The 25888-nt window shown below is 39.4% G+C and overlaps 3 protein-coding genes across 11 annotated transcripts in view; 1 reads left to right on the top strand and 2 right to left on the bottom strand.

The window, feature by feature from the left end:
• The window catches only part of kank4 (KN motif and ankyrin repeat domains 4), a 73234-nt gene extending 64936 nt beyond the window's left edge, over window positions 1–8298 (bottom strand). Inside the window, exon 1 of the mRNA XM_053323012.1 lies at window positions 8227–8298. The gene's annotated coding sequence lies outside the window, so the exon portion shown is untranslated. The remainder of the gene's footprint in view (window positions 1–8226) is intronic.
• Window positions 8299–13456: 5158 nt separating this feature from the next.
• usp1 (ubiquitin specific peptidase 1) lies at window positions 13457–22647 on the top strand. 3 transcript variants are annotated; one of them, XM_053322233.1, is made up of 9 exons: window positions 13457–13582; window positions 14061–14290; window positions 16550–16697; window positions 17441–17542; window positions 17787–17953; window positions 18776–19512; window positions 19964–20122; window positions 20455–20656; window positions 21716–22647. In XM_053322233.1, the coding sequence occupies exons 2-9, from the start codon at window positions 14130–14132 to the stop codon at window positions 22470–22472; spliced, it is 2433 nt and encodes an 810-aa protein (XP_053178208.1). In that variant the 5' UTR covers window positions 13457–13582; window positions 14061–14129; the 3' UTR covers window positions 22473–22647. The 3 variants fall into 3 exon arrangements, with proteins under 3 accessions (XP_053178208.1, XP_053178209.1, XP_053178207.1); XM_053322234.1 differs by lacking the exon at window positions 13457–13582 and having other exon boundaries at window positions 13819–14290; window positions 16553–16697; XM_053322232.1 differs by lacking the exon at window positions 13457–13582 and having other exon boundaries at window positions 13819–14290.
• Window positions 22648–25248: 2601 nt separating this feature from the next.
• Window positions 25249–25888, bottom strand: part of dock7 (dedicator of cytokinesis 7) — a 49467-nt gene continuing 48827 nt past the window's right edge. For all 7 annotated transcript variants that reach the window (XM_053322222.1, XM_053322229.1, XM_053322227.1 and 4 more), the window contains one exon: window positions 25249–25593. In XM_053322222.1, coding sequence (XP_053178197.1) covers window positions 25551–25593 — 43 coding nt within the window. In that variant the 3' untranslated portion in view covers window positions 25249–25550. The remainder of the gene's footprint in view (window positions 25594–25888) is intronic.

The raw sequence follows: 25888 nt of genomic DNA, 5'->3' as shown, positions 1-25888 counted from the left end.
ATCCTATTACTTTTTTCTCCCGTTTCATCTTTGTTTCATCTCTGTCTTTCTTGCACTCTTCTTTTTTACATCATCTCCAGTGTGTGCTTTAACCCCTGGGAAAGCAATAACTACCTACTACCACTACTACTATCAATTGCATGTGCGTGTGTGTATCTTTCTATCTTTGACAGAACAAATCTCAGTTGAAAACCAGCATTGTGAAGAAATCTCTGGGCTGTGAGGACAGATTTTGGTTTTCAGGTTAAAGTTAGAATTGGGGTTTAGGTTCAGTTTAGGGTATTGGTTGGGTTTAGGAAAGAGAGAAAGAGAGAGAGAAAGGAGGGGGGGTGAGAAAGAGGAGAGATAGGGTAGAGAAGGGAGCAAAAGCCGCAAAGCCAATTTCTCTTTGGCTTGCAGATGGGAGACATAAAACTTTTATTAGAAAAAGGACTTGTCAGATAGAGAAAGCATGTGTTGAGGTTGTCCTGAAAATGAGGTTGGGGATTTGGGAGTAGCAGACATAAAAACCATCCCTGAGTACTCACAGGTGCACAGATCCACACACAAGCACACTGGGGAAAAACAATATTTGCATACAATTTGAATACATTTTGACATTGAGTTTTGCCATTCATTACTAACCCCTTTAACAAAAACAGGGCTAAGTAAGTAAGTAAGTAAGTAAGAAGACACTAAAAACAACTTGAACCTATCAACATCTAAAAGAATAGAAGCTAAATGAATGGCATCAGAGCCTAAATATATTCTGAGAGGAAGAACAAGAAATGTTTGGTGTGAAGCAGCTTGTTGAGCTAGTTTGTGACTTGCTCACACATTTAAATTGTAAAATACAAAACCAAACAGCAGCCATAGACAAAAAAGAAAACATACTGTATTTGTAACAATCATTGTTTGCAAGTGGCACACCTGTCAAAACTGCAGATATTATTTTTCTTTCCCAGTAGATAATGTGCCTACATCTGCAGTTTAACACTGCTACTGTTTCTTTTCATGACTATAGGAAGCACAGCTGGCACTGCACTGCAGCTCTGACACTGGATGATATTGACTCTACCTGGTCTGGCGTGCTTACATGGAGGATTCTGGGTGTCCTCTCTGTCATATTTTTCTGTTGTCAAACATTTAAGGGCTCACACACCAGATCATTTTCACTTGATCAACTGCAGCCTTATTCATCTGTGCCATTTGCATGCAGCATTGAAGATGCTTACCACTGACCACATATGATTCAGCCCAGTGTTATAGTTGGGGCAAGCTGCTCAATGTACCACTTCGATGTGACAATCATGAGATCATAAATGGTAGAAATATTCTGTTTATATTGCAAAGTAATCCATTAGAAATGTGTGTTAATGTATGGGGCAAAAGTTAGGCCTGGTTCAACTTTTATGCACAGAGATCCTGTATTTTATCTCAGAGCCTCTGGCATTAGCTACCCTGCTGCACCCTGCACCTCCTTAAAGGGCTACAAGATGACATACACCCATGTTAACTAGACTGCCCCCATTTAAATTCATTAGAGGGCTGCCTTTTTTTATTTCACCTATGTCGGTCTGAACGCAGTCTTAGTGTTTGATTTTCAGCCAGACTGTTAATCCAATTCCAAAAATTAGAAATAAAATAAAAAGGCCAAATAGAAACATGCAATCTGCTTTCAACAACAACCAAACTTTTGCAAACCACTAACTTGGTTTAATATAACAGTTTATCCCAAAGACTTGCCACAATGGTCCAGTGGCCACAGTGACACAGTCTACTACTGTATATTCTCACATAGTTGTGGTTTACCCACAATCTCCCTGTTATTCATGCTGTCAGAAACAGCAGTAGGAGGAAATCCAAATGTAAACCACACTCCTGTGTGTGTTTTAGTCAGTCAATTCACAAGAAACAGACTCATAATGTGGACACAGAGTTGATAATTAGGGTCTAACCTCTGTCCTCATCACCCTCCCATAAACATACACTAAGCTCAACATAGAGGACACTGGGGCGTGACGATAACAGTCCTCTGAGTCTGCAGGTGGATGTTGAGGTCAAAGTGGGACAAATGAAATGCTTCAGTATTTAGCAGCAGCAGAGACAGGAACAGTAGCGTAAGTGTTTGCAAACTGAGTAGTAAAGCAGCACAGATTTGGCACTTGCAGCTTAAATAGAACACCTTATTGCAAATTGTGCGACGGAAGAAATGTGCTTTTGTGACAGACTTCATTACTATTTGTGAAACTGGCTCACAGATATAGCTCCATTTCCCAGCCTTTGCTCTGCACACCCAAAACACCACCCTCCCAAAAGCAACATTACACAGTATTCATGTACAAGATTTTTATATATATACACACACACACACACACACACACACACACACACACACACACAAGCCACAAGCACCTTAGAAATTCAAACATTCGGTCAGAGAACCAAAGCTTATTTTAGGCTCAGTACACAGAAGACCACAAACACATAAATGTGCATGCACACACTCAACACGTCTTTGACTTCATGCAGGGAGTGGTCATTTCCAACGATACTTGAACAGGAAGTTCCTGCCTCCTGGAGCCAGCCAATGAGAGCAGAGTATCTAACGGCGAAGGTTCCATTAAGGAAGTCCCATTTTCCCCTCAGCGCACTCCACTTCTCTCACGACAGACTGTTTTTTCCTGCCTGTCAATGCCAGGAACCCATTAAGGAGCAGTGGTGGGGATACAACTTAGAGAAACAATGTAAGGATGGACCTCTTCATTGTTCCTCACTGTTGCTTCTTGAGAAACGTCCGGTTGTGTTTCTTTATTTCTGGCTGAGCTGCAGTCAGTGCTTCAAATGCTACCTGAAAACCTGTCTGAATAAATAACGGCTCTGCCTTTAGCTCAGTGGAAGCAGCACAGTTTAAAGATCAAAGTGATAGATAATCCATCTCAGTGACAAGTTGTTCACCTTTATTGTTTTGCCAGTTGTGATATAAACCTTCCCAGACCAAGAATAGTAACAGCATTTTCTATGTAATAATAATAAAAGGGTTGACTGTTGGTGATGTTACAATGGTTTGCAGTAAATAGTTAAGGACTGAAAACATGCAGGATCACTGGAAAGATCTTTTGGAAAGTGATAAGATCTGATTCTATAACTTTAGTAGAAAGCTGACACAAAGAACAATGGGAAGCCTTTCAGCATGTAATGTCCCTCTGATCTCCATAGTGCTCTCTCACCGATGACCTACTGCCCACCTCAGTGAACTCTGTCCGGTTCAACCAACCCACGTACACACCCACCATGGAAACACCAAAAAAAAAAACACACAGGAACACACTGTTGTTTAGCTTAGTAACAATGCAAATCTACAAACTCCATGGTTTTCAAAGACCAGACTGACTCCTAACGGTATACTGAACTGTATGTCATAAGATGATAGTACATGCTGTGAATCTTGAGAGGAGTTTAATTATTTTTCTATGAATGTTTGTGAAATTGGAAAACTTTCAGTTCTCATTAGGACGCTTGACAGTTCTGCCAAGGATAGGGAACATTAAGCATCAGATAAATATTTGAAAGACACAACATGCAAAAGGATGTTTCTTACATTACGTCCTCCATCACTAACAGGAAAGTAGGAGTGCTGTGTGAAATGACTTTGCAGTTGAGAGATGGATGAATCTGTTGCAGATGGACTTTTTTGGCCAATTTTAATTACCAAAATGACTTTGTATTTCTTTCTCAATAATTTTCAATACAATTGTTCGTTTAATACATTAAACCGACTGACTCAATTTAATTAGTCTACAGAACTGTGTACTGGGACTGTGTTGTGTACAGCTCTAAGCCAGCAGACATTCCTTTAAACACAAATATGCTTTCAGAGCAAAGTAAGAAATCTGCCTATCTTGGCAACTACTTCAATGCTGGCTGGCCACTGCCCAAAAAATGGGTTGAATCAACCTCAGCCACAACAAACTCATGAATTGTCAGGGCCTAAAGTGCTGATGTCGACAAAATTCACATTTAGTCAAAAAAAAAAAAGGTTTCATTTAAAGGTTACATTTTTTCTGGATCCATAAATCTTTATCTTATCTTATTATAGTTCATATTTTATATGCAGTACATGTCAAACGTTTGGACACACTTCCTCAGTGAAGGCATTGGGAGGGTATGTCCAAACTGTTGACTGGTACTCTTTTATCTTGTTATCCTGTGGGTCAGAAACCTAAGCTAATTAGAAATGAGTTTGTTCTGAATCTCTACATTAGTGTTAAATAGTACAGACGAGTTAAATAACTTAAGAAAATGAATCCACTTACTACTACTCACCAATAGTAAACCATTTCCACACCGCGGTCGTACTTCACCTGAACTTATGTAATACTAAAAGTTGGGAATCTGTGGTTTGCAAAGCAGATGTGTTGCGGGCACAAAGTGTACACACACCTCAGGCTCAGTGTGAACTCACCCTCCTGCTGACACTGATAGGAAATAATACACCTAGCTTTAAGATACCACCATGAGGAGAGTGAGCAGGCAGTGAAAGAGCTACACAGCTGAGCAATAGTGTGTCAACAGAGAATGAGATTAGTACCGTCCCTAGGCGTTCACTCAGCTGGTGTGTGTGTGAGCGGGCTGACTCCTGGCTCTCATGTATCGGTGTGTGTTCTCAGCGAGGGGTTTTAGCTTCTTTGACTGACATAGATTGAGAGTTTAGGGAGTCTCTCTCCCTCCCATAGCAGATCTAAGAAGCTCTAAAGCTCCTTAGCACAGACTCTGCCACTTGTTTGATGAAAGAACATCTTTTTTTCCCCAAAAACTAGAAATAGTGTGGAGATAAAACAATAAAAGTAAATCCAGGCCAGTGTCGCTCTGTATGGCTCTTTCTCATGCACACTTGCAAGGAAGTGTATATGAAAGCACACACATTTCAGTTTTCTTCTTTTTCTAGCTTTGTTCAGTCTTTGTATAGGATTATTAGCTTCTGTATAAAGAAACCCAACATCTTTATCTCTTTAACCAATCTCAGAGATTTAACACATGTTGGTGCACAACACATTCACACTGTGCAGGCCAACAAAGGTATTTAGAGGCATTTACAGGTTCAAAGAGGCCTTAGGAGGAGTCAATGGATGTGAAAGTCTGGAGAATATGAACCACATGGGAGCACCAGGCACTCGGCCAGTCATGACAGAGCGCAGACTGGCATCATCAGGCACCGGCCAACGCATCATGCATTACTGCCCATCTCACGGCTAGTGAGAAAACAACCTGCATCACGCACACACACACATATCACTACTATGTTCATGTGAAGGAATCGTGCCATGTGGATTATGCTGTGTTGTGTCTTGGCTGACAGCTATCTTCAGAATAATAATTTAGAAAACTTATCATCATGATCACAAACTGAAAGCATGTGTGTGTTTATTCACTGTGTGTGGCAGTGATGAGGGAAGACAAGCATGTTTAACTGCTTAGTGTGGTCTACGCTTTACTTTGCTCTGTTTAAGAGCAGCCATCCTAAGATGCTCACTGGAGTGGCTACAGATTCTGGGTGGGCCCTGTGTCTATGTGTGTTTGTGTGTGTGCTTCAATACACTTTCCATCAGATTAAGCTGGTAAGCCTTTCTTATACAGTACTGCAGAGGCTTGGTCCCTAATGGTCTGCCTTCCACTGTGAGACCAAAGTGGGCTAACTCAGAATTCATGTAAACCACCAGGAAGCGACAGTTTTGGTGGCACCTTACAACCAAAAATTGCGCTGCACACAAAATGACTACAGTGAAGGGTCAGCTGACGGTGATGAGTGAATCAAAGCAGCAAGTACAAAGATAAACATGTTTTCAATTTCCAAATGTGAGTTGTAATTAGCCTAAAATTGGAACGCCAATGTATTTGTACAAAATCCAAGATGAAGCACTTAATCTCCATCATGCAGTATTTCAAGGTACCATATTTGAATGCAGGCAGGACAGAGGACCAGTCAGCCCAAATACAAGCAGACAGGATTTGACTCAGTTCTCTATGATGTTTAGGACATGTATAATTCAGATAGCCTCTTGGTGTTTTTCTTTTAGTGTATTTGAACAACATACAATACACAGTCAGTTCAAGCATCATGTTTGGTGTCCTTTGTCCCTCATTGTGTGTTCATGTAACTTCAAAGTCAGAAGGTTAGTCTAGGGGCTGGTCATGCTGTTTTAAATTTTGCTTCATCTTTAAGATGATTGGCAATGATTTAGCTTAGAAAAGAACTATTACTAGTTAGCTGTGCAGGTATGTGTTCATAAGTAATGGACAAATCAGAATTTTGACACAGTGATGACACTAGATGGAAATTTATCACTAAGGCAATGAGAAATCATCCTGTGGAGAACATGAACGTCTGTACCAAAATTGATGGCACAAGAATCCAGTCACTGAAAGACATTTAATCACCATGTCAGTAAAAAATGTCATAGCAGTTCATCAGTTAATTTTTTGGCATTTTTGTGTTTGCTGCTGTGAATATGAGTAATCATCACTCCAGTATTGTGGGTCTCACACACACACACACACACACACATACACACACACACACACAAACAAGCTGTATTGACTTGGTGGAAACACTGCAGCCTCCTAAAAGATCATTTTTAAACAAATGCATGATCTGATGTCATGAATACAATGCAAGCATTGTAACTTCTGCTTCAGCTAGTTTTCATTATTTAACTCCAATTAAAGGACTGCATGCTCCTCTGTGTGTTCACAGAATGAGACTTGGGGAAAAACAAACCTTTCTCATCAGGAAATCTAAAAGAATTCATGGGAGTCGAGCTTGAAAAAAGGGAGCTGTTTTGCTTGTTTATGTTTCCTGAAAAGTTGACATTTCACAGATACAATTTCATCAGACAGTGTCAATTTACAAATCACACATCATGGCATCATAGTAAATGCCTCCAACAGCCACCACCTCTCCGCACCTCCAAGGAAATCACACTGACACACACACACACATACACAGTCAGTGGGGGAGTGTACACTAATATGGGTCAACCGTATGTAAGAGAAAAGTGTGTGTGTGTGTGTGTGTGTGTGTATATGTGTATGTGTGAATCACAATGTCCCCTTTAACCTGAGCATGGGTGGAGAGCTCTTAATGTCAGCGAATGCGGCAAACAACACACACACACACACTCACACACACACACTCACACACACACACACACACACACACACACACACACACACAGACACCATGTGGCACCTTGTAAACATGCCTGATGTAACGGAAATGCTTTGCCTTTTTAATATTGCGTAGCTGCAGTTAGCCAACCAACCATGGACAATGCTGTGTGGCAGGCAAGCAGAGCAGTGACCAAGACTAACTGTGAATACATGCACACCCTGAGAGAGCAGCGATATAGAGACAGACAAGGAGGTTTTGCATTAGAGAGAGAAAGAGAGAGGTAGAGAGAGGGAGGCAGAGATGCACAGTGAACACACGCAGACCGCAGAGAAGCAACCAGGCAAAAGTCACATATACCATCCCTCTAAACAACAAGCATCCCTCGCCATCTCCTGCCTGGTTAGTGCACTTCCTATAGTATGTGTGTGTATTGTAACCATATGTATATGTCAGGCTCCAGCTGAAAGACATTAGTCAGGCCAGCAGGGATTTTTTACTGAAACCTGGCACAGCTATGGAAATGCTTGAGGAGAGGGATCAACCGGTATAGAGAGACTTGAAAGGAAAACATACAGAGACAGTAAGATGGGGAGAAGAATATAGAAGTAAAGAAAGATTTCCTGTGTCGGTGGATATGTGCACATGCATGTGCTTGTGTGCATGCCTTTCTTATGAAATCTGATTATCACACAGATGCTTGAGATCCTAAAGCTCATGGCCAAAAAAACCCAAACACCAGCAGCACATGAAGAGCGAAAGATGATAAGAGAGTATCTGTCTGGGATGTATATAAACAGTTTTATGTTGGTAATTCAAATGAAATGCACAAAGGGGACACCAGATAACAGCAAAACAATAGTAAAAAGAATGTAAAAAAAAGGAGAAAGCAAAGTGGATGAATGAATCTTACAAATCAATAACAGACAGAAGATACCACAAAAAACAAGAGAAGGAGAGAAGAAAAGATACAGGGGTGGCAAGGCTGGCAAGTGAACTAAATAAACAGCTGAGAAAAGAAGGAGTGAAAAAGAGTAAAATAAAGAAATGGAAAAGTATGACTCTTATCTTTCTCTTACCTCTGCAGCTGCGTTTGGTATCCTTTTGGAAAACTTCAGCCTCAGCAGCACTGCTACAGATCCCACCTTTCTGGCTCTTTCCAGAGTAACATACATATATCTCTATCAATCAGCCAAAAGCAAACTCTTCAGTCCACGAGGACACTATTCTGCCTACCTGCGTGGGTCGTGTAAATCTATCCTAGGTGGTGATGAATAGCGGCTGAGTGAAAGGAGAGAGTAGTACGCTAGAGGGCAGACAGACTGGCTGAAACAGGAGAGCGGGGAGAGTAGAGAGCAGACTGAGTAGGATAGAAGACTTACTGCTTCTTCACATCAGAGTGGCTGAGTTGGATACACCCACCTCCTCAGCATGCATCAAATAGGACTCACTCAGATATATGAGAGAGAGAGAGAGAGAGAGAGAGAGAGAGAGAGAGAGAGAGAGAGAGAGAGAGAGAGAGAGAGAGAGAGAGAGAGAGAGAGAGAGAGAGAGAGAGAGAGAGAGAGAGAGAGAGAGAGAGAGAGAGAGAGAGAGAGAGAGAGAGAGAGAGAGAGAGAGAGACCCTATGTACAGCTGAAGATTTGATCATATATATATGCACATATGCATTCAGGGTTAAGCACACATGCACACTCATAAAGGATCTCATTAACTCTCTGCTACTGACACACACACACACACACACACACACAAACCTACTTGACTGAACAGAGCTTCAGTGAAATGCCTGCCGGGCTTTCAGTGAAAATAAACTATCTGAAGGGAGAGCAAAGCAAAGACAGTCTTCATGGCAAAGACAGACTAATGAATTCAATTTAGAGCTCGTAATAACTTCTTTGGTTGTATTATTGGAAAAAAATGATTTGATTGATTTGATGGTTCCCAAACTGAAGGTCACAAGATGAATACAATAATTTTTAAAACCATGATGCACAAAATTGTTCAGTTGTGTCAAATTTTCTTTACTTTCTTTCATGTCCACATGTCTAGACATTGCCTCACTGTAAAGGGTCTAAAGTCAAAAAGACTAGCTACCAGATCTTCAGAAAACAACAATTTTGATCATTTATTCATCATTTTGAGTTATTTACCCAGCAATACACTAAATCTTTGCCTGTTTCACTGCCTAAAATGTGAGGATTTGCTGCTTTTATCTGTTTATTATATCCATGTTAGTTGAATACTTGTCAGTTTTGGGCTCAAAAAGAAAAAAACAAAACATTGCACACGTGTGTTTGTAGACATCAGGACATGCCTCTCATTCTTGAAGTGCACCACTGCCTGTCGTTCAACATGCTTTCATTTTCCCTTCCCTTGCTCCCCTCCTGGGAGAGAGGCTGGCTGGGTTGAGTGGAGGCTGGAGGGGGGGGGTGTTTCATGTCAGGGGCCAGGGCTTTGAGCTGCCACACCACCCACCTCTGCTGCTCTGACCGTGAGAGCTTCGTGCCTCCTGGGACAAAGCCTGCCTTGATAAAGGATAATTCCATTGCTCAGTGTATAGACAATGGTCCTCATTACTACTACAGGTTAGGGGTTGAATTCTCACAGGGTTTGTCAGTAGGTGGCATCAGCTCTGAAATGTCTGCACTCACTGTTTGTTGAATTTGAACAAATTCCTCCAAGTGAAGGTTTTTTCCCCTTCTTGTTTGTCCTTAAATCAGAAGTCTCATGTCTTGGAAAATGGAAGAATGTCAGTGCTAAAAATCTGAGCTAAGTTATCCAGTGACCTTGTTCACCAAATTACCCTGTTCTGTATCTGGTAACCCCATTCCCTTTAGAAAATGATGTTATCAGGATGTGATGAGGGGAAGAATAGATAGAGAAAAAAACCAAACAAATGCAATTCTGCTTTATAATTCATCCCTTCATCCCCTGGTTAGGTTGTAGATGGGATGTGAGAGAGCATTAACACCGTAACCACCGTAACCCCCCCTCCCCACCACCACCAGCCCTCCTAGTTAAATTTGGATAAATCGCCTGCTGAGCATGACATCTGTAATGAAATCTGTTTCATTGGGTAATTATTAAAACATCCAATGTGGGATTTAAGATAAATTCAACCCAAGTTAAATGAAGTATGAGCTTCATTTAGTTACCAAATTTACTGTAACTGGAAATTTCAGAGATACTGGAGATGTATCAGCATACCGTTTCTACTATATACTGCATTAAAACATGCTGATGGTATCAATACCAGCAACCATACTCATTACCGTGATTACAGTGATAATCATCTTTCTTCTGCCGTCATCAGCAGTTTCATTTTATTTTGCCACAAGTGGCCTGTGTATGTTTCTCTGCCTTGAAACAATTAATTTGTGCACACCCAACAGATAACATTTACTACTGCCATGCTCCTGCACTGCAGAAATCATTTGACTGATTTGATGAAGAACATTTTTAATTCATTAAATATGAATGGGTGCGTAGAATCTAATGCAGACACTGAGCTGCATTTGAAGTAATTTCCAGTCTTAAACTTTGAACAGTGCTGAGTCCAACAACAATTCAATACTGTACTGAAGTAATGAGTTTATCACTAATAGTAGGATTTTAGGAAACATGATTATTGTGATAATACATTTTAACATGATATTTGTACCTATGATAACCATTGCATGAACATCTGGCACATCTGTATAACATACTCTGATGCTGAAGACGAAGATGATGATGGCATGCTGTGGCCCCATCATCACCATGACTTGAGGAGGGAACAGCCCCACAGGGTCCAGTCCAGTACTTCAAAAACTACTCCCATTCACCACTGTATCAGCATCCTTACAACCTTACAACATCACTTAAAACACCAAGCCAGAAACCCTGAGTGGATTTTGAGAGCTGGAGCACACACACACACATACACACACACATACACACACACAGACACACAGTAGGCTATAAGCTCTACATCCATCGATGAATCTGTGCTGCTGACCAAGCAGACAGCAGCAGGCACTCTGCAGCAGCAGCAGCAGCAGCAGCGGTCCGTCCTGCACAAATCTACCACCGTATTGACAAATGCCTACAGGCTTGTGTACACTGGAGAGACGACACACCTGTCATTTCATTATCCGCCCTCCCACCACCACCTCCAACAACATCAGCAGCAGCAGCAGTAGCACAAAACACTCTGTAGCATCATTTAAATCAACAACTGATACAAAATATGCAGAAACAAGAGAGTAGTGTGCTACTCTCCTAGCGGATGTTTAATTGGTTCACGGTTTCAAACTGAAAGCCTCCAGAAAACGTAAATATAGTATCTTACCGTGAAAAATCGTGGCAGGACAGCCTCTTCTGACTGTCAGATGAAGAGATGCTCCACTGAAGGAGGGATTGATGCTGCTGGACGGGTTTGACCTCCATTTAGCGGACAGTGTTGCCCCCTGCCGGTTGACGTTTGACACTGTTTGTGTTTATTTGTGAGTATCAACGTAACATACTGAAGAGAAAGTATTATGACACGTCCAAAATCTAACATAATTTAGCATTAAACATCCTTAAATTATTTTTTTTTAAATGTAGAGTTCCTCGAAAAAGATAATCATGATAGATAGTCTACATTTCCGTTTATGTCTTCAAAATAAAAGCCCTGTAGCCCAGTGGTTCTGAAAACAGCATCCGGAAGCTATATTTTTTCCTAGGATGGTGAAGTCATGACCCGCCCTACTCTGCCTCTGATTGGTTTACCGTTACATTCTTGCCCCCAACCTTAATCAATCGCACTCCTCGTACCTAAACCAACCGACGAAGACATGGAGTATTAGCCAATCAGAAGCAGAGAAAGGCAAGAGTAATAACTTCGCCATCCTAGGAAAAACAAGTCGTCTCTGGAGGACTCAGGACCTCCAGGGCTCATTGAGAGGGCTCTAGAGGGCCCTCAGCAAATGGAGAATATTAATTTTCACTACATTTTCATCCTTAAGTAACAAAATTACAGAGTGTATGACTATTCTGGTCATTGGTTTCATATACAAATAGAGGTCCTAGTTTAATTTGTGTCAGTTTAGGGTTCCTTAATCCTCCTTTATAATTTGAGAACTGTAAAAACTCCTTATATACATTTCTTCTCAGTGAACTAATGTGACCCCAAATATATGATATGAAATTAAATAAGTCTTTTTTGGAGCAGATTAGACACATTTTTTGTATGTGCAAATGTACACATTTGACCAGTATTTATTACAATAATACAAAAACCACCATTCAAACATTCTTCATATTCTATAAAATGTCTTCCTGTATAATAAAATAGTGATTGCTCTCTGACAGCTTCATTAAGGATCAATCAAACATTTACTAATGACTGTTGGGGGAATTTATTAATGTGAATTGGTGTATAGACTAATTATGAGTCAGAATATGAACTGTATGTAAGGGTTAATTTAACTGTGCCTTGTTGTTCAATTCAATGTGCTTTACCTGTATTTCTAGTTTGTTTGTTTGTTTTTCCCAAAATGTGTCCCTGAAAGTTACAATGAAAATTGCTGCAAAGACAACTGACTGCCTTTATAAAATATACGATAAGATAAGATATTCCTTTATTAATCACAATGGGGAAATGTACATTATTGCAGCAGCAAAGTGGACAATGAAAACAGAAGAGCATCAATAAAAAAGGATAAATAACAATAAATAATAAGTAAGTACAAAAGCAATAAAAAAGTAATATAAAAACTATAGTAAAAATAGTAGTACAATTATGTAGGCTACCAGAGTAATATTAGTGTTGCATGATAATATACCTGAGTTTGTACATCAGTTTCTCAAATTGTCCAGGTTGGGAGGGTATGTGAGGTCTACTGTGAGCAATGCTGATTGTACAGTCTGACAGCTGCAGAAAAGTTATTTATTTTCACTTAATTTAATTATTTGTTAAGCCTATCAGAGACCATGTTAAAAAAAAGTTCTTTAATTTTAACCAACAACTTCATCATTTTAAATTTGAAGGAACCTGTACCTATATTATTATACCTCACAAAGAACTACAAAAATGGCTTTTGCTTCTGGCCGAGTGGGCCTAAATCAAATAGGCGGCTTAATCTAAGCCTGAATTTTTGGGATATACGTATTTTATCTTTGGGTACATTTTTCTGAATTGTGTACGTGTTTGTAAGTTATGTGTTAAGGTCTTAAATATGTTTAATGTCCAGTCTGATGGTTATTTGAACATTTATGCGGGATATTTTAACATCGTGTCGGTGTTGACCGGCTCTGCGGCGGCCAGTCGCTGCTTCTGGAGGAAAAAGCGCCAACTTCTGCGGCACCGTGTGGTCTGAATTGTCAAACACTCTTGTAAATAAATGGCTTTAAGTTTGGATATACTGTAAGAAAAACACACTCAACTTCAGTGTGGGATGTCGTTTTCAGGTAAGCGTTTTTAAAGATCCAGAAACGATATATTAATTATTTTTAAAGAGTTGGTTTTCAGTTGAAGCGAGTTAGAAGAAGACGGCGTGCTGCTTGATTTCTCCTCCCACTTCTTCACTGCTCCGTTTTGACCCAATTTTAATCGCCGTGTTGTCTGAAAAACAACTCAACACTTCTTTATTATTATGGGATATTGTCTTAAACTTTACTGTTACTTCTTAAAGCTGAACGGTGTAGACGTTGAGAGGAGGAGGAGGAAAACAAGAGAATAAGTTAGCCTTAGCCAGCTAACCTGTTATATAATGTGTCGTTCAGTTGGTTACTCGGTTATGTTAGACTTTTAATATCAGATCTGCCTACGTTAATTTAATCCATATAGTGTCTTTGCTCGTAACTGCGTAGTGTTCACTCAACTAAGTTTCGTTTTTAAACTCTTTATGGCGCCCATTGAAATGTTGTCGTTTCCTTTTCTTGTCAGTGAGCGGCGCTGTTGCATCTCCTTAAGTTAGTGAAAATCAACCAAGAAAAGAAGAAAAAAAGAGAAAAGATGCCAGGTCTGCAGGGTGAACACGTTCAGGGGAGTCCCATCAAGAAGAGCAAACTGTCTCTGAGGTTTTTCCAGAAGAAAGAAACCAAGCGGGCTCTGGATTTCTCTGAACCTCAACCTGATGAACCCAAATCTGTGGAGCCAGTGGAGCCTGAGCCAAGGTGAGCATGTGCTGCCAATGAGCTGAGCACTGTGTGTGTTTTTTAAGGGTCATAAAAGTCCAAAAAGCACACTGCTTTATAATGCACCTGACTGATTTACAATATGTAGTGAGCAGAAGTTTAATTATGCAACTTTCACATGTCAAAACACTGGAAAATTAAATATAATTAGAGTTTATCAGCCTTGCTTTTGATTTTGAGTTTTTTATCCATAGTCCCAGGCCAGATGTGACATTAAGTTTCCTACAAGTGAGCAAGAGGAAATCAACAGCATAATCTAATCACACTCACATTCATTAATTATGCTAGTTCCACATGTCAAAACACTGTAAAATTAATTATATAATTACAGTTTATCAGCCTTGCTATTGGCATCTTAACTGATATGAACATGGTGTAACCTGATATTTTGACAACTACCTTGATTTTTGTATTTATTTAATGGACAGAGTGGCAGTGCACTTTAATGAACCTTGTTGTAGATAAGATAAGATTTATCTTTATTGATCCCCCTTGGGAGAAATTCAAATTGACACAGCAGTACAGTGGGAAGAAAAGTGTCAGTGAAAGATTGTGTGATCAAATAGATTAAACTCTGCAATATATAAATGTGCAATATGCAGAAGTTCCTGAGATATACATGTGTACAATGTTCCTGGGAATTACATAGTAAGGACAGGGTCGATGTTTTTTTTTAGTGGGAATAGGAGATACTGGGAGCTGTGGTGTTGTGCAGTCTGATATCTGATGGTATGAAAGAACCCCTTAAGAGCTTTAAGGATGAGAGGGATTCTCCAGATTTAGGCAAAGTACTAGTTTTTTTTAATCCATAGTCTTTGGCCAGATGTGACATTAGGCAAGTTAAAGATAAACAGTTATTGGAATAAAGTGCAAGCAGCAACTCATGACAAAACATTGATAAAATAGGCATGTTAATACAGCTAAAAATGACATTACATCAGTGAAGTAAGCATATAGTACATCAAGCAAGCCACAGGACCACATGAAACAGAGTTAAGCAAATATTACTCAAGTCCAGCAGGCAGCACAGAGGTGTCAAGAACATGAAGCAAGCAGCACTTTTTTTTAAAGCCTCTTACACATTCACCGCAACCCTTATTCACTGCAACATTCACTTATTTCCTTTTCCTTTTCTCTGCCGTCTCCCTTGTACAAAGCCTGTGTAATGTCAGGTTAAGCACGTGTGAATACAACAGTGAATTTTCCATAGAGTTCACAGTGAGTGGGCGTGTTTGTGACGTTTATATCATGATGGCGCCGGATAAGCTGCATTGTTTTGACCACACCTGAACACTCCACTGTGAAGCTGCTGATAATGGGAGAGAGGACTTCCTCTTGATTTCTTGTTAAATAAAAGCTGGTTTATTTCTGATTTAAAGCTGAATTACAACCACAGCGTACTTTCTGCCGCCTGCATGTTCTACCCAGGTGCTAACCCTTGTCTAAACTAAACAGAATATATCTAGTAGGTGAGAGCACAGTACTCACACATACAGTACATGGAACTATACATGAATCTCACTCAGAAAGCTACATAAGAAACACAAAGCTCAGAAGACAACACTTGCAAGCACAGTAGCTGGAGACAGACTGACTTTAGTGACAGCAGCAAAGAGGAAGTGGTTTTTTAGTGCTGACAGATTTGACTATCAGTGAGCCACTGATTTAAATGTGAACCAAATGGCTGCTTTGTCTTGAGTTCTCCAATATGGTGGAATAGAGTTTAACCCTTGTGAGTCTCTGACAGTTATTAATATTGATTAAAATATAAGAATCCAGGTTGAAATGCATCAGAGTTGACATTTTGCTCCAAATATCGTACACATGACTCGAAATAGGAGGATTTAAACACTAACATTAACCAGAAACAGGTGATAAACCCTGAATTATCCTTATTATTCATATATAATACTACTACTAATAATAAAAACAATATATTAATAGATTATTGAAATAATTTGTGACAAATTTTCTATCAGTAATCATGTTAATGTTGCAGCTCCACACTGAAAACCTAATGACACATGAATAATCTGGCATTAAAAAAGTTAAAAGTTGCTGGGAATCTGCAGGTGAGGTCAGGAAAGTTATAACAAGAAGCAAACTTGATTCCTTTTATTATCCCAGCTCATAAACCGCCTCATCATGTTGTCTTCCTGCTTCTTAAGAATTGTGCTCATGCATCTTTACTGCTGATAATGTATTTTAACGTGAAACTTTGTTGTTGTGTGTGTTCAGCAGCTGTGATCAGCTGGTGCCCGGTCCGTCTCCGTGTCCGGCATCGCCCAGCCTGCTGCTGCCGCCGTGTGAGAAAAGAGAAAGCTTGGTGCCATTTGTGGGGCTCAACAACCTCGGCAACACCTGCTATTTGAACAGCGTCTTACAGGTCAGCCTCTGCACATTAAAGGGACACTCCGGTTATATTCAACACTTTTATTTGAATAAACAAATGAAAATGAAGCTTTGTTAACCAGAAGTGTCTGCTGTGTTTGAGAGGCATGTCAAACATTCAGATCCTGTTATCTGTATTGACAGAGACACTGGAGGTTTCTATTACACATTCAGGCATTTGTGTGTCCTCTTGCAGCTCCTGTTCAAATATTGTGTGTGTCTTCAGCCGTGAGGTGTGTAATATGTGTTAGGAAAACTCTCCTTTTAAGCTACAATTAAGAGAATAGCTGGTAGGTAGCTTTTAAAAATGTAATAACTCCCAATACTTGTATTATTATTATTATATACTGCTACTTAGTTGCAGCTGTAAAATCATGATTTGATTCTGTACAAAACTAATTCAACTTTAATGCTTAGCGTTACCCACTGCTGAGACTGTTTGCTGTCTCCTTGATGTGATTGTGACTAAAGACAAAAATGAACATAGTTACACTGGATGCTGTTTTGTAAGGAAAAAAAAAATATAATCACTTAAATGTATCCTCTGTGAGACACTAAACACAAACAACATCCTGTCAAACACTTGTATCATTATTCTATCTATTTACGTATTTATTTTAAAGATATGTTTATTCTCCAATGGTGAGAGAGGATGGAAAGACTGCATCTCTTTGTTTTTGTTTTTTTTACTTCTTCACAACTTTCAGTACTAATCATATTGTTTGATTGCTCCTGCAGGTGTTGTATTACTGCCCGGGGCTCATGGAGGGCGTAAAGAAACTGTACAACCTGTCTAAAAGGAAAGAGAAAGTGAAGGAGGAAACAGACAAAAGTGAAGAGGTCAGTGCAATTCAAATCACATTTTTACTGCTTACACTTGAAAACAAAGGCCTCAGTTTAACACAGTTTAACCTCTTTGTACACGTGGTAATTTACTCCTGTTATGATGTATGATGTTCAGGGGTTAATGTTAATATCTCTTGATTGCAATTGGAAAACGCTGATATTATAGATGGGAAACACATTTCATTTATCATATTTAATTAATCATTTTATTTTATCCTTATATTCTGACTGTCTGCAGTCAGAGGGTTTAGCAGAGTCCTTGCCGGCTCACATTGAGCTGCTCGGGAGCTTCAACAGTCTGATAACATCCGTGGAGCAGCTGCAGTCCAACTTCCTGCTCAACCCCGACAGCTTCAGCGAAGGAGAGCTCACCACGCCGCCTCGGAAAATACTGCACACACTCAGGTAGCAAAGTCAAATTTAATAATCTGTGCCCAGATAATAACTCACATAGCAAAGTAGATCATTTTAAGTCGGATTTATTGAGTTGGGACATCTTAAAAAACATGTCTGCTTCCTGTTTGGACATAGCTTGACACACGTCCCAAAACCTGATTTATTTAGGAAAACATTTTCCTTAAATCAGTTTAATTTCTTTTGTAATTAAAACAAACATCATGTAGAGCTGCAACAATGAATTTATAAATTGTTAATTTTCTTAGTTTCTATCGCCTTCTGTGACAGTAAACTGAATATATTTATTCATGGATGAATTTAAGTGTTACAGCAGCCACTTGATATACATTTAAATATAAAATAGGGAGGTAGGTAAAATAAAATACTCTTAAAGTCCAAAATATATACATGAACTTAACTAGGCTTACTCTAATATAAATCTTAATACAGACTGAAGATATAACTGTTGTGGATTAAAAAAGACATGAATACAATTGATTAATATCTATTTGAAATAAAAATATATCAGGTAAGAGTTAAAACTTATATGTGTTTTAAGATGCATAAACAAGATTATGGACACTTTTAATTTGTTTCTAAATAATCATTAAATCTATGAAAAGGCAAAAAAGTGTCTAATAACTCATTAGCACGAAATGATGTGTTAAAATGACTTATTTTGTTAAAACCATCTATCAAAATAACCAGATATTTAATTTTTTACTATTGAGAGCTGTAACCAGCAGCTTTGGTTTTATCACTTAACGAATATTGTAATAGTTATTTCTGTGTCCATTATCTCATTGTGTCAGTTCTACATGTGTGTTGCAGGCAGCTGAACCCCATGTATGAAGGCTATCTTCAGCACGACGCCCAGGAAGTCCTGCAGTGCATCCTGGGATACATCCAGGAGGCCTGTGACACCATTAGAAAGGAGCAGGAGGTGGAGGAGGAGGACAGCAGCGTGACGGAGGTGAAAACGGAGAATGATGACCATTTGTGCTCTGGCAGCTCCGAGACAGAAGCTAAAACTCCGGCAGAGGAGGACGGCCAAGTCAGCGGGAAAAGAAAAAGTGACACCGAGGTGGGAAACGCCAAAAAGAAGACAAAATCTGTCAAGTCCAAGAAGTCGGATTCAGAGGAAGACGGTGGGAACAGAAATAAACCCTTCACCCGCTCCAAGAGGAAGTCCTCTAGTGAAATTACAGTGGAAAACACCCAGGATAAAGATGGAGAGGTTGAGGAGGCAAACGAGGGGACGCAGAAGCAGAATAAGGAGAAAGGAGGAGAGAGTGATGGTGAGGGGAAAGGTGAGAAAGCATCAAAAGAAGCAGAGGGGAAAAGACAGAAGAGGGCTAAGCTGAGCTGGCTCAGACCGTCAGGGAACCAGCCCAGCATCTTCTCCAAGTTCCGCAGCGTGGGGAAAATCACCTCCATGACCCCCAAAAACCAGACGAAACCAGAGCTGGAGATCGAACCGACGGACGACCAAACTGAGAATGAGAAGACCAGCCGAGAGCCAGTGCTCCAAAATACGAATGAAGACAAGGCGGCAGTGAAAAATCAAGGTAGGAGAGTATTAAGTAGCAATTGTTTTCATTATTGATTAGTTTGGTCAAAAAACCTGCAAGCTACAAACTGTGTAATGACAACCAGCCAGTCTTAGTTGTCATAGTGTTGCTGCATATTAAATGCTTTATAACAGTGATTTTTTATTCATAAAAAAAAGTCTTATGTCTTCTGTTTTAATACATTTGAAAACGTGAAAAGTACGTTATAAAATGATGCAACAAATGTAGAAAAAGAATGTGTAAAAAAAGAAAAAAATGTTTATTGACATGGTTTTAAGGTTTTTCTTCTTCTAGATTATTTATTTATTATTTCAAATTGAAAGGAAGATGGATAAAATGAGACTGAATGTAACCTCTGATCTGGGAAATAACAGCAAGTTTGTATGTGACATCACATGTTGTATATGTCAGGATCACTCAGCCGTGTCTCTCTCTGTGTTGTATTCAGAGGGTCTGGACCTGATGGAGCGCTTGTTCCAGGGTCAGTTGGTTCTGAGGACTCGATGTCTGGAGTGCGAGAGCTTCACGGAGAGGAGAGAGGACTTCCAGGACATCAGTGTCCCGGTGCTCGATGACACACCGAGCAGCCCTGATGACCTCTCAGAGAGTGAGGATTTATATTATGTCTTTATTTTTAAATCATTATTTATATACACAGAGGCAACTCAGTGTGCTTTGCATTAAAACATACAATTACCCAATTACATTAAAATAGAAAGAAAACAAATAGCTGGACAATAATAGAGCTTTTTTCTTTTTTTAATTACAGTGCCAAAGTATTTTTAGTATTGTATTCAGTAGTTACTAGTCTTTGGTATCAAGTAAAAAAGGCAAATTCAAATGACAGAAAAATGCTAAATGTGATAAACACACATCTTTATTCTTCTCTCCGTGACACAGATCAGACAAAAAAAAGTAATATTTGCTCTTTCTTCCCAGTTTCTCCAGATCCTAAACCAGAGCTGAAGACTCTGAAATGGGCCATCGGCCAGTTTGCATCGGTGGAGCGCATCGTTGGCGAGGACAAGTACTTCTGTGAGACCTGTCATCATTACACAGAGGCAGAGAGAAGTCTGCTGTTTGACAAAACTCCCGAAATCATCACCATTCACCTGAAGCGCTTCTCTGCCAACAGTTTAGAGTAAGACTTATTTTTCTTTTTTTTTGTAATGCTGCACTTTTAAGTCCTGTCCCTCAGTGGACTGATGGTGATAAATGTCGACTATTTTCAGTCATGTCAGTTTTATGACTCCACTGTTGGTCACTTCTCACTTCTGATGATACAAAAAGTTCAGCATTTTTTAACAGATTTTTACAACCATAACAAAAAAAAAAGAATCAAATAGCCAGTAAACTGCTCCAGATCAGTCCAGTGTTGGGTATTTATACCTCTAAAAGATGAGGCTTTCTCCTCCACAGCTGGCAGATGCTCAGCAGCTGTCTGGCAGTGAGCAGGGCCTCTGTCCCTCAGTCAAACCCTGTGATTTGACTGACTTTTTTGTCTTTAGTTTAGCCAAATCCCAGCCAGCACTTTGCCAGAAAAACATGATAGACCCCAAGAAATTTAGAGGGGGGAGACTCAGATAGAAGCATAGATGATTTTAAATGAAGCCCCAGGAGATGTAAGAAGGGATGTAACCCATCAAACAGAGCGATCAGAGACCTAAAAATATACACACATAAAATAGTAAGCAACAGATTTCTTTCAATTGACTAATTGTTTGCAGCTTGTAATAGAACACATCTGCTAATAGATAGTGAAGAAAAAACATCACAGAGATGCAAGTTATCAGACTAATACCCTCTGCGAATTGTATAATTTTCTTAAACTTTTTCACCTACATTTTCAAATATTAAACACAGATACACATATAAATATCTTTGACTGTTTGTATTTAGGCCTGGGCGATATGTGCAGAATTAAATGTCACAATATTTTTGACCAAATTCCTCGATATTTTGACAGTATTGTGGGGATTAATCATCAGTAATGTAGATAAAGAAGAGTCCTTTAAGCTCAGAAAATTCAATTTTGACATTAATGCAGCCTTTAAAAGCAGGAAAAGACCAGACTTATTCCATATCACGATATTACAATATTCGAAATCTGAGACGATATCAATAACATATGATGATATCAATATAATAACTGTCCAGATGTTTGAATATAATGACAGCTGTGATGTTGTTTCCCTCTCAGGCTGGATCCATACGCAGGCCTGTCCAAAGTGAACACCCCCTTACAGACGCCTCTGACCTTGTCTCTGGAGGAGTGGTACACCCGTCCCTCCTCTGCCAAAGGTCAACACTATCAGCTGTTCGCCGTGGTCATGCACAGCGGCGTCACCATCAGCAGCGGCCACTACACCGCCTACGTCCGCATGTCCGACCTGAAAGATGTGAAGCTGTGGGACAGAAAAGAGACGGAAGAGGAGGAGGAGGAAAGCAAAGCGGGAACACAGGTGAAAGACGAAGCGTTGGAATATGACGACGGCGAGGTGTCTTTCAGCCTGAACGTGAGGGGACAGAGGGGCGCGAGCTTCAAGGCGGGAGGCAAGAAGTCGGAGGGTGGCGTTGGATTGTTGGGAGGCCAGAGGAGTGTGTCTAGTTACGACCTCGGGAGCGGCGGCAGCAAACACACGGATAAAACAACGACGGAGGGATCTAAACGGAGAAAAAACATTAACAGCCAGAACGCTGAAGCGGGACTTAAAAAGGAGCCAGAGGCCGCAGATGGAGCCGATGCGTCGGCGGCCTCCTGCAGTGGGATGGAGGCGACGGAGCAGCAGGCTCTGACTAACCTCCTGGAGTTTGAGGGCAAATGGATGCTGTTTGATGACTCAGAGGTGCGCCTGTTTGAGGAGGAGGACTTCCTACAAGCATGCTCCCCCGACACATGCTCGTCTTCGACACCTTACCTGCTGTTCTACAGACGGATGCCCGAGCCCAGACACTGAAATGTGAACTCGAGGGGGCCGTTCCAGTCAGGGCTTTTTTTTTTTTGTTTCGTTAAAAACTTCAGTGCCAAAAATACTGTGGCGGCGGCGGCGTTAAAGCTCCTGAACTCAAGTTTTCTGGCCGTGCTGCGACAGTCGGGGTCTCGCTGTGGACGGAGGCTGTTTTCTCCTCCTCATGGACTCACCACGGGGGGGCGAGTTTAAAGTCATATTATACAGACAAATAAGAGGTTCCATGTTATATGTGCCAGATTAATTTGGCTATTTTGAGACCTTTTTTTGTGTGACTGCCTCGCCTCTATAAACTGAGTACAGAGGCTCGTCTTTTTGCTGTTTGTCTGTACTTTTTATTTTTTGTCTAAAACATGTCCTGTTTTTGATTTATTTTTTTTTTGTTCCTCATTTATCTGGTTTGTATCCCTTTTTTTTACAAATTGGAAAAGCACTTTTGAACTAAACCTTTGAATTTTGAATGAAAATGCAAAACGTTGAGAAAAGTTTCGTTTTTTTTTTTTAAGCTGAATTTGCATTTATAAGAGATTGTCTGTGCTGTATATTTGGAATGAATTACTCAACTGTAAAGCCAAATAAAACCACAACTATCCATCCAGCTTCATAAGGTTAAAGAGAACATGTACCACAGACATTTTAAAATTAAATATTTTCTCAGAAAAGCCTTTACTAACCTCTCTGCACTGATCTGTTCTTAAGGTTTTTATATACAAACTCGTTCACACTTCTTCTCGTACTTCTTAAATCTAAAGATTGATGCGTCTATGCTGGAGAAACATAAGTGCAGATATAATTAAAATGTCAAGGATGTAATATATACAAAGCTTATACTGGACACATTTTGATAGTACAGTTAACATTCAAGTAGTTTATGCCGGGTGGTGAGATGCTTTTTAAAAATGTTCTTTCTACATTTCTTCTATAAGCTATCAGGGGGGGTTTATAAAGATACATTTAAGCAAGTTAACAAAAAACTGCATCACTTATCTGATCTTGTAAACCAGGATCTGAATGTGTTGTTTCTCATTGAATTCAGTCACCTGTAGTTTAGTTCTCATGCTGTGAGGAGAAGGACGAGTCAGAGATCGGAGGCTTTTAAACCTACAGAAGACTCTGATTCCTACAGTGTATGACCTACCTCCAGTTCTCTTTCTCTACTTTTACATCATCTGTTAATAACCAAACATTTAAATAAGCTTTTAACAAATTTAAGCTAATCACAAAAGATTTTAAAATGCTATAGTTCTCACATTTTGTATCAAAAGTCTTTAAGCTCCAGCTGAAAGCCACAAGAAATGATTGGCTCTGAATGAAAGTGAATCACACTGTGCTCCACCTTCTGCATAATGTCACCTTATTTCCCTGCATGGTCATTTTTTCTAAAATAAATTTGAAACCAATAACTTTTAATATGATTTAAGGACATGCTCTGGACACATTAACCAAAAAGATTGTGTGTTTAGACTCTGTTAAAGGTGCAGTGTGTAGGATTTAATATTTGTTTTAATTAGTGTATTATCACCTGAAAATAATACCTTTTTAAAATGAGCCCTTTATATCGATATAGGGAGTAGATGATCTTCCACAGAGGCTGCTATGTTTCTACAGTAGCCCAGAGCGGACAAATCACACACTAGCTCCGCACAGGGTCTTGTGAGTTTTCCAGCTACTGGATGGATTGGGGGGGGGGGGGGGGGGGGTGGTTGTGAGGCGATGTATTCAATGCCACTAAATCCTACAGACTGCACCTTTTTAAAAACAAGCTGAAAATCTGAAATTAAATAAACACAAAACCAGGATTTGTTTTGCAATGAATAATCTGCCATAAAATGATTTTCATAATGCTCATGTGCTGAATATTTTAATTTGGAATATCTCTATAAAAGGTGACATTGTTCCTCTCAGGTTGTGCAGCAGAGTGTTTAGAAATCTAATAATGGTTTCAGGGATTCAATCTGTTATAATTAAGCTTTGGTTTTTCACTATATATATATTTTAACATATCTGGGAGAGGTTTTGGAGTTTAAGTGCTATAACAGACACCATCCCCATTAAGTGTGTTGTCTCCTTTAAAGTTGTACCTCATTCCAGCTGTTATTATATATTCATGTTGGCAGGTTTGTAATATAAGCAATAAAGTTTTTACCTTCATATCCTCTCTGGTAATTTGTTGTTAATCCTACATAAACAGAAATGACACGTTAAAGGCTGTAAGACGACATACCACACATACACCGATTGAACATTAAAATATTTATTTAGTAAAATATTTAAAATAAACAAAACAAAACTACATAAAATTATACAAGGATGTTTAAAGTACCTAACTTTGAAACATTGTCAGCTTGAACTAAAAATGATAAAGCATCATGATAAATAATGGTACAATTTTTTGCATGTTTTCTTTTTTTTTTTCTCCCAACCCTCCCCTCCCCCCCCTCCCCCTGTTTGAATTACATAAACTTTCAAGTTGTAAAATGCATTGCTACACCGTAATAAAAAAGTGCACACATGAAATTGAATACAGATTTTTTTTTCTTTTTTTTTTTTGAAACGTCATACATCATTAAAAAGACACCTTGACTTTTAAAATCGTACCTTTTTCTGCAAACACTAGTCAAAAATTTTTGGCGGAGAGAAGTTGTTTTTTTTTGGCACTTTAATTAAAACCGATGAAGGGATCGCAACTCTTGGTGTTTAGTAGCTTGTTAGTTTACAGTGAGCAGATTTCTGTTGGTTTCAGTGAATGAAGGCAGGCTAAAATATAAATACTTTTCCCCTTACTGCAGGTAGCAAATCAAAATTCTAAAGGCCAAGGTATCTCTTTAATCTCTAAGATCCACTTGTTCGCCCCTCTGATTGTGTAACAGGTAGACTGTAAACAAATTAAGACACTGGAATGACGTACCAAGCTGCAACACTTTTAGCCTTTCTTGTTAACTCTCAGGATCACTGACCAACCTTGAAGAAACACTCCTATTTACACTTGAGAATAAATTAATATTGCAATTTTCTGGTATATATGTGTGTGTATGTGTAAATGTGAGTGTGTTTTTCTCTTCATCTTCAAATGTCAAGCTTGCGAAGACTCATTCTGCTGAAGGAATCTCTGCAAATAGAAAGAAAGAAAATACATGTTTTTACTTAAATGAGGGGGGGGGGGCTGATTTTCAACTTTCCACTGGGACTTGAAGCCAAATGATTTTTGGCTTGGATGTTTTCAGACTGTGAGGCGAGTTGAGAGTGGAATGAGGATGGTGGACATGAGTGAAAGATATTGATGGATGTGAAATGGACACGTGTTGACATGCTGCTGAAGCTGAAAACAATTTACATTTCTTACTCCTACTTTGGCTGATTGATCAACTATGACTTCCACTTAAAGACTAATTCAGGTTTATGAG

Source organism: Scomber japonicus, chromosome 7, assembly GCF_027409825.1.
Source record: "Scomber japonicus isolate fScoJap1 chromosome 7, fScoJap1.pri, whole genome shotgun sequence".
NCBI lineage: Eukaryota > Metazoa > Chordata > Actinopteri > Scombriformes > Scombridae > Scomber > Scomber japonicus.
This window is presented reverse-complemented; position numbering and strand designations above follow the sequence as displayed.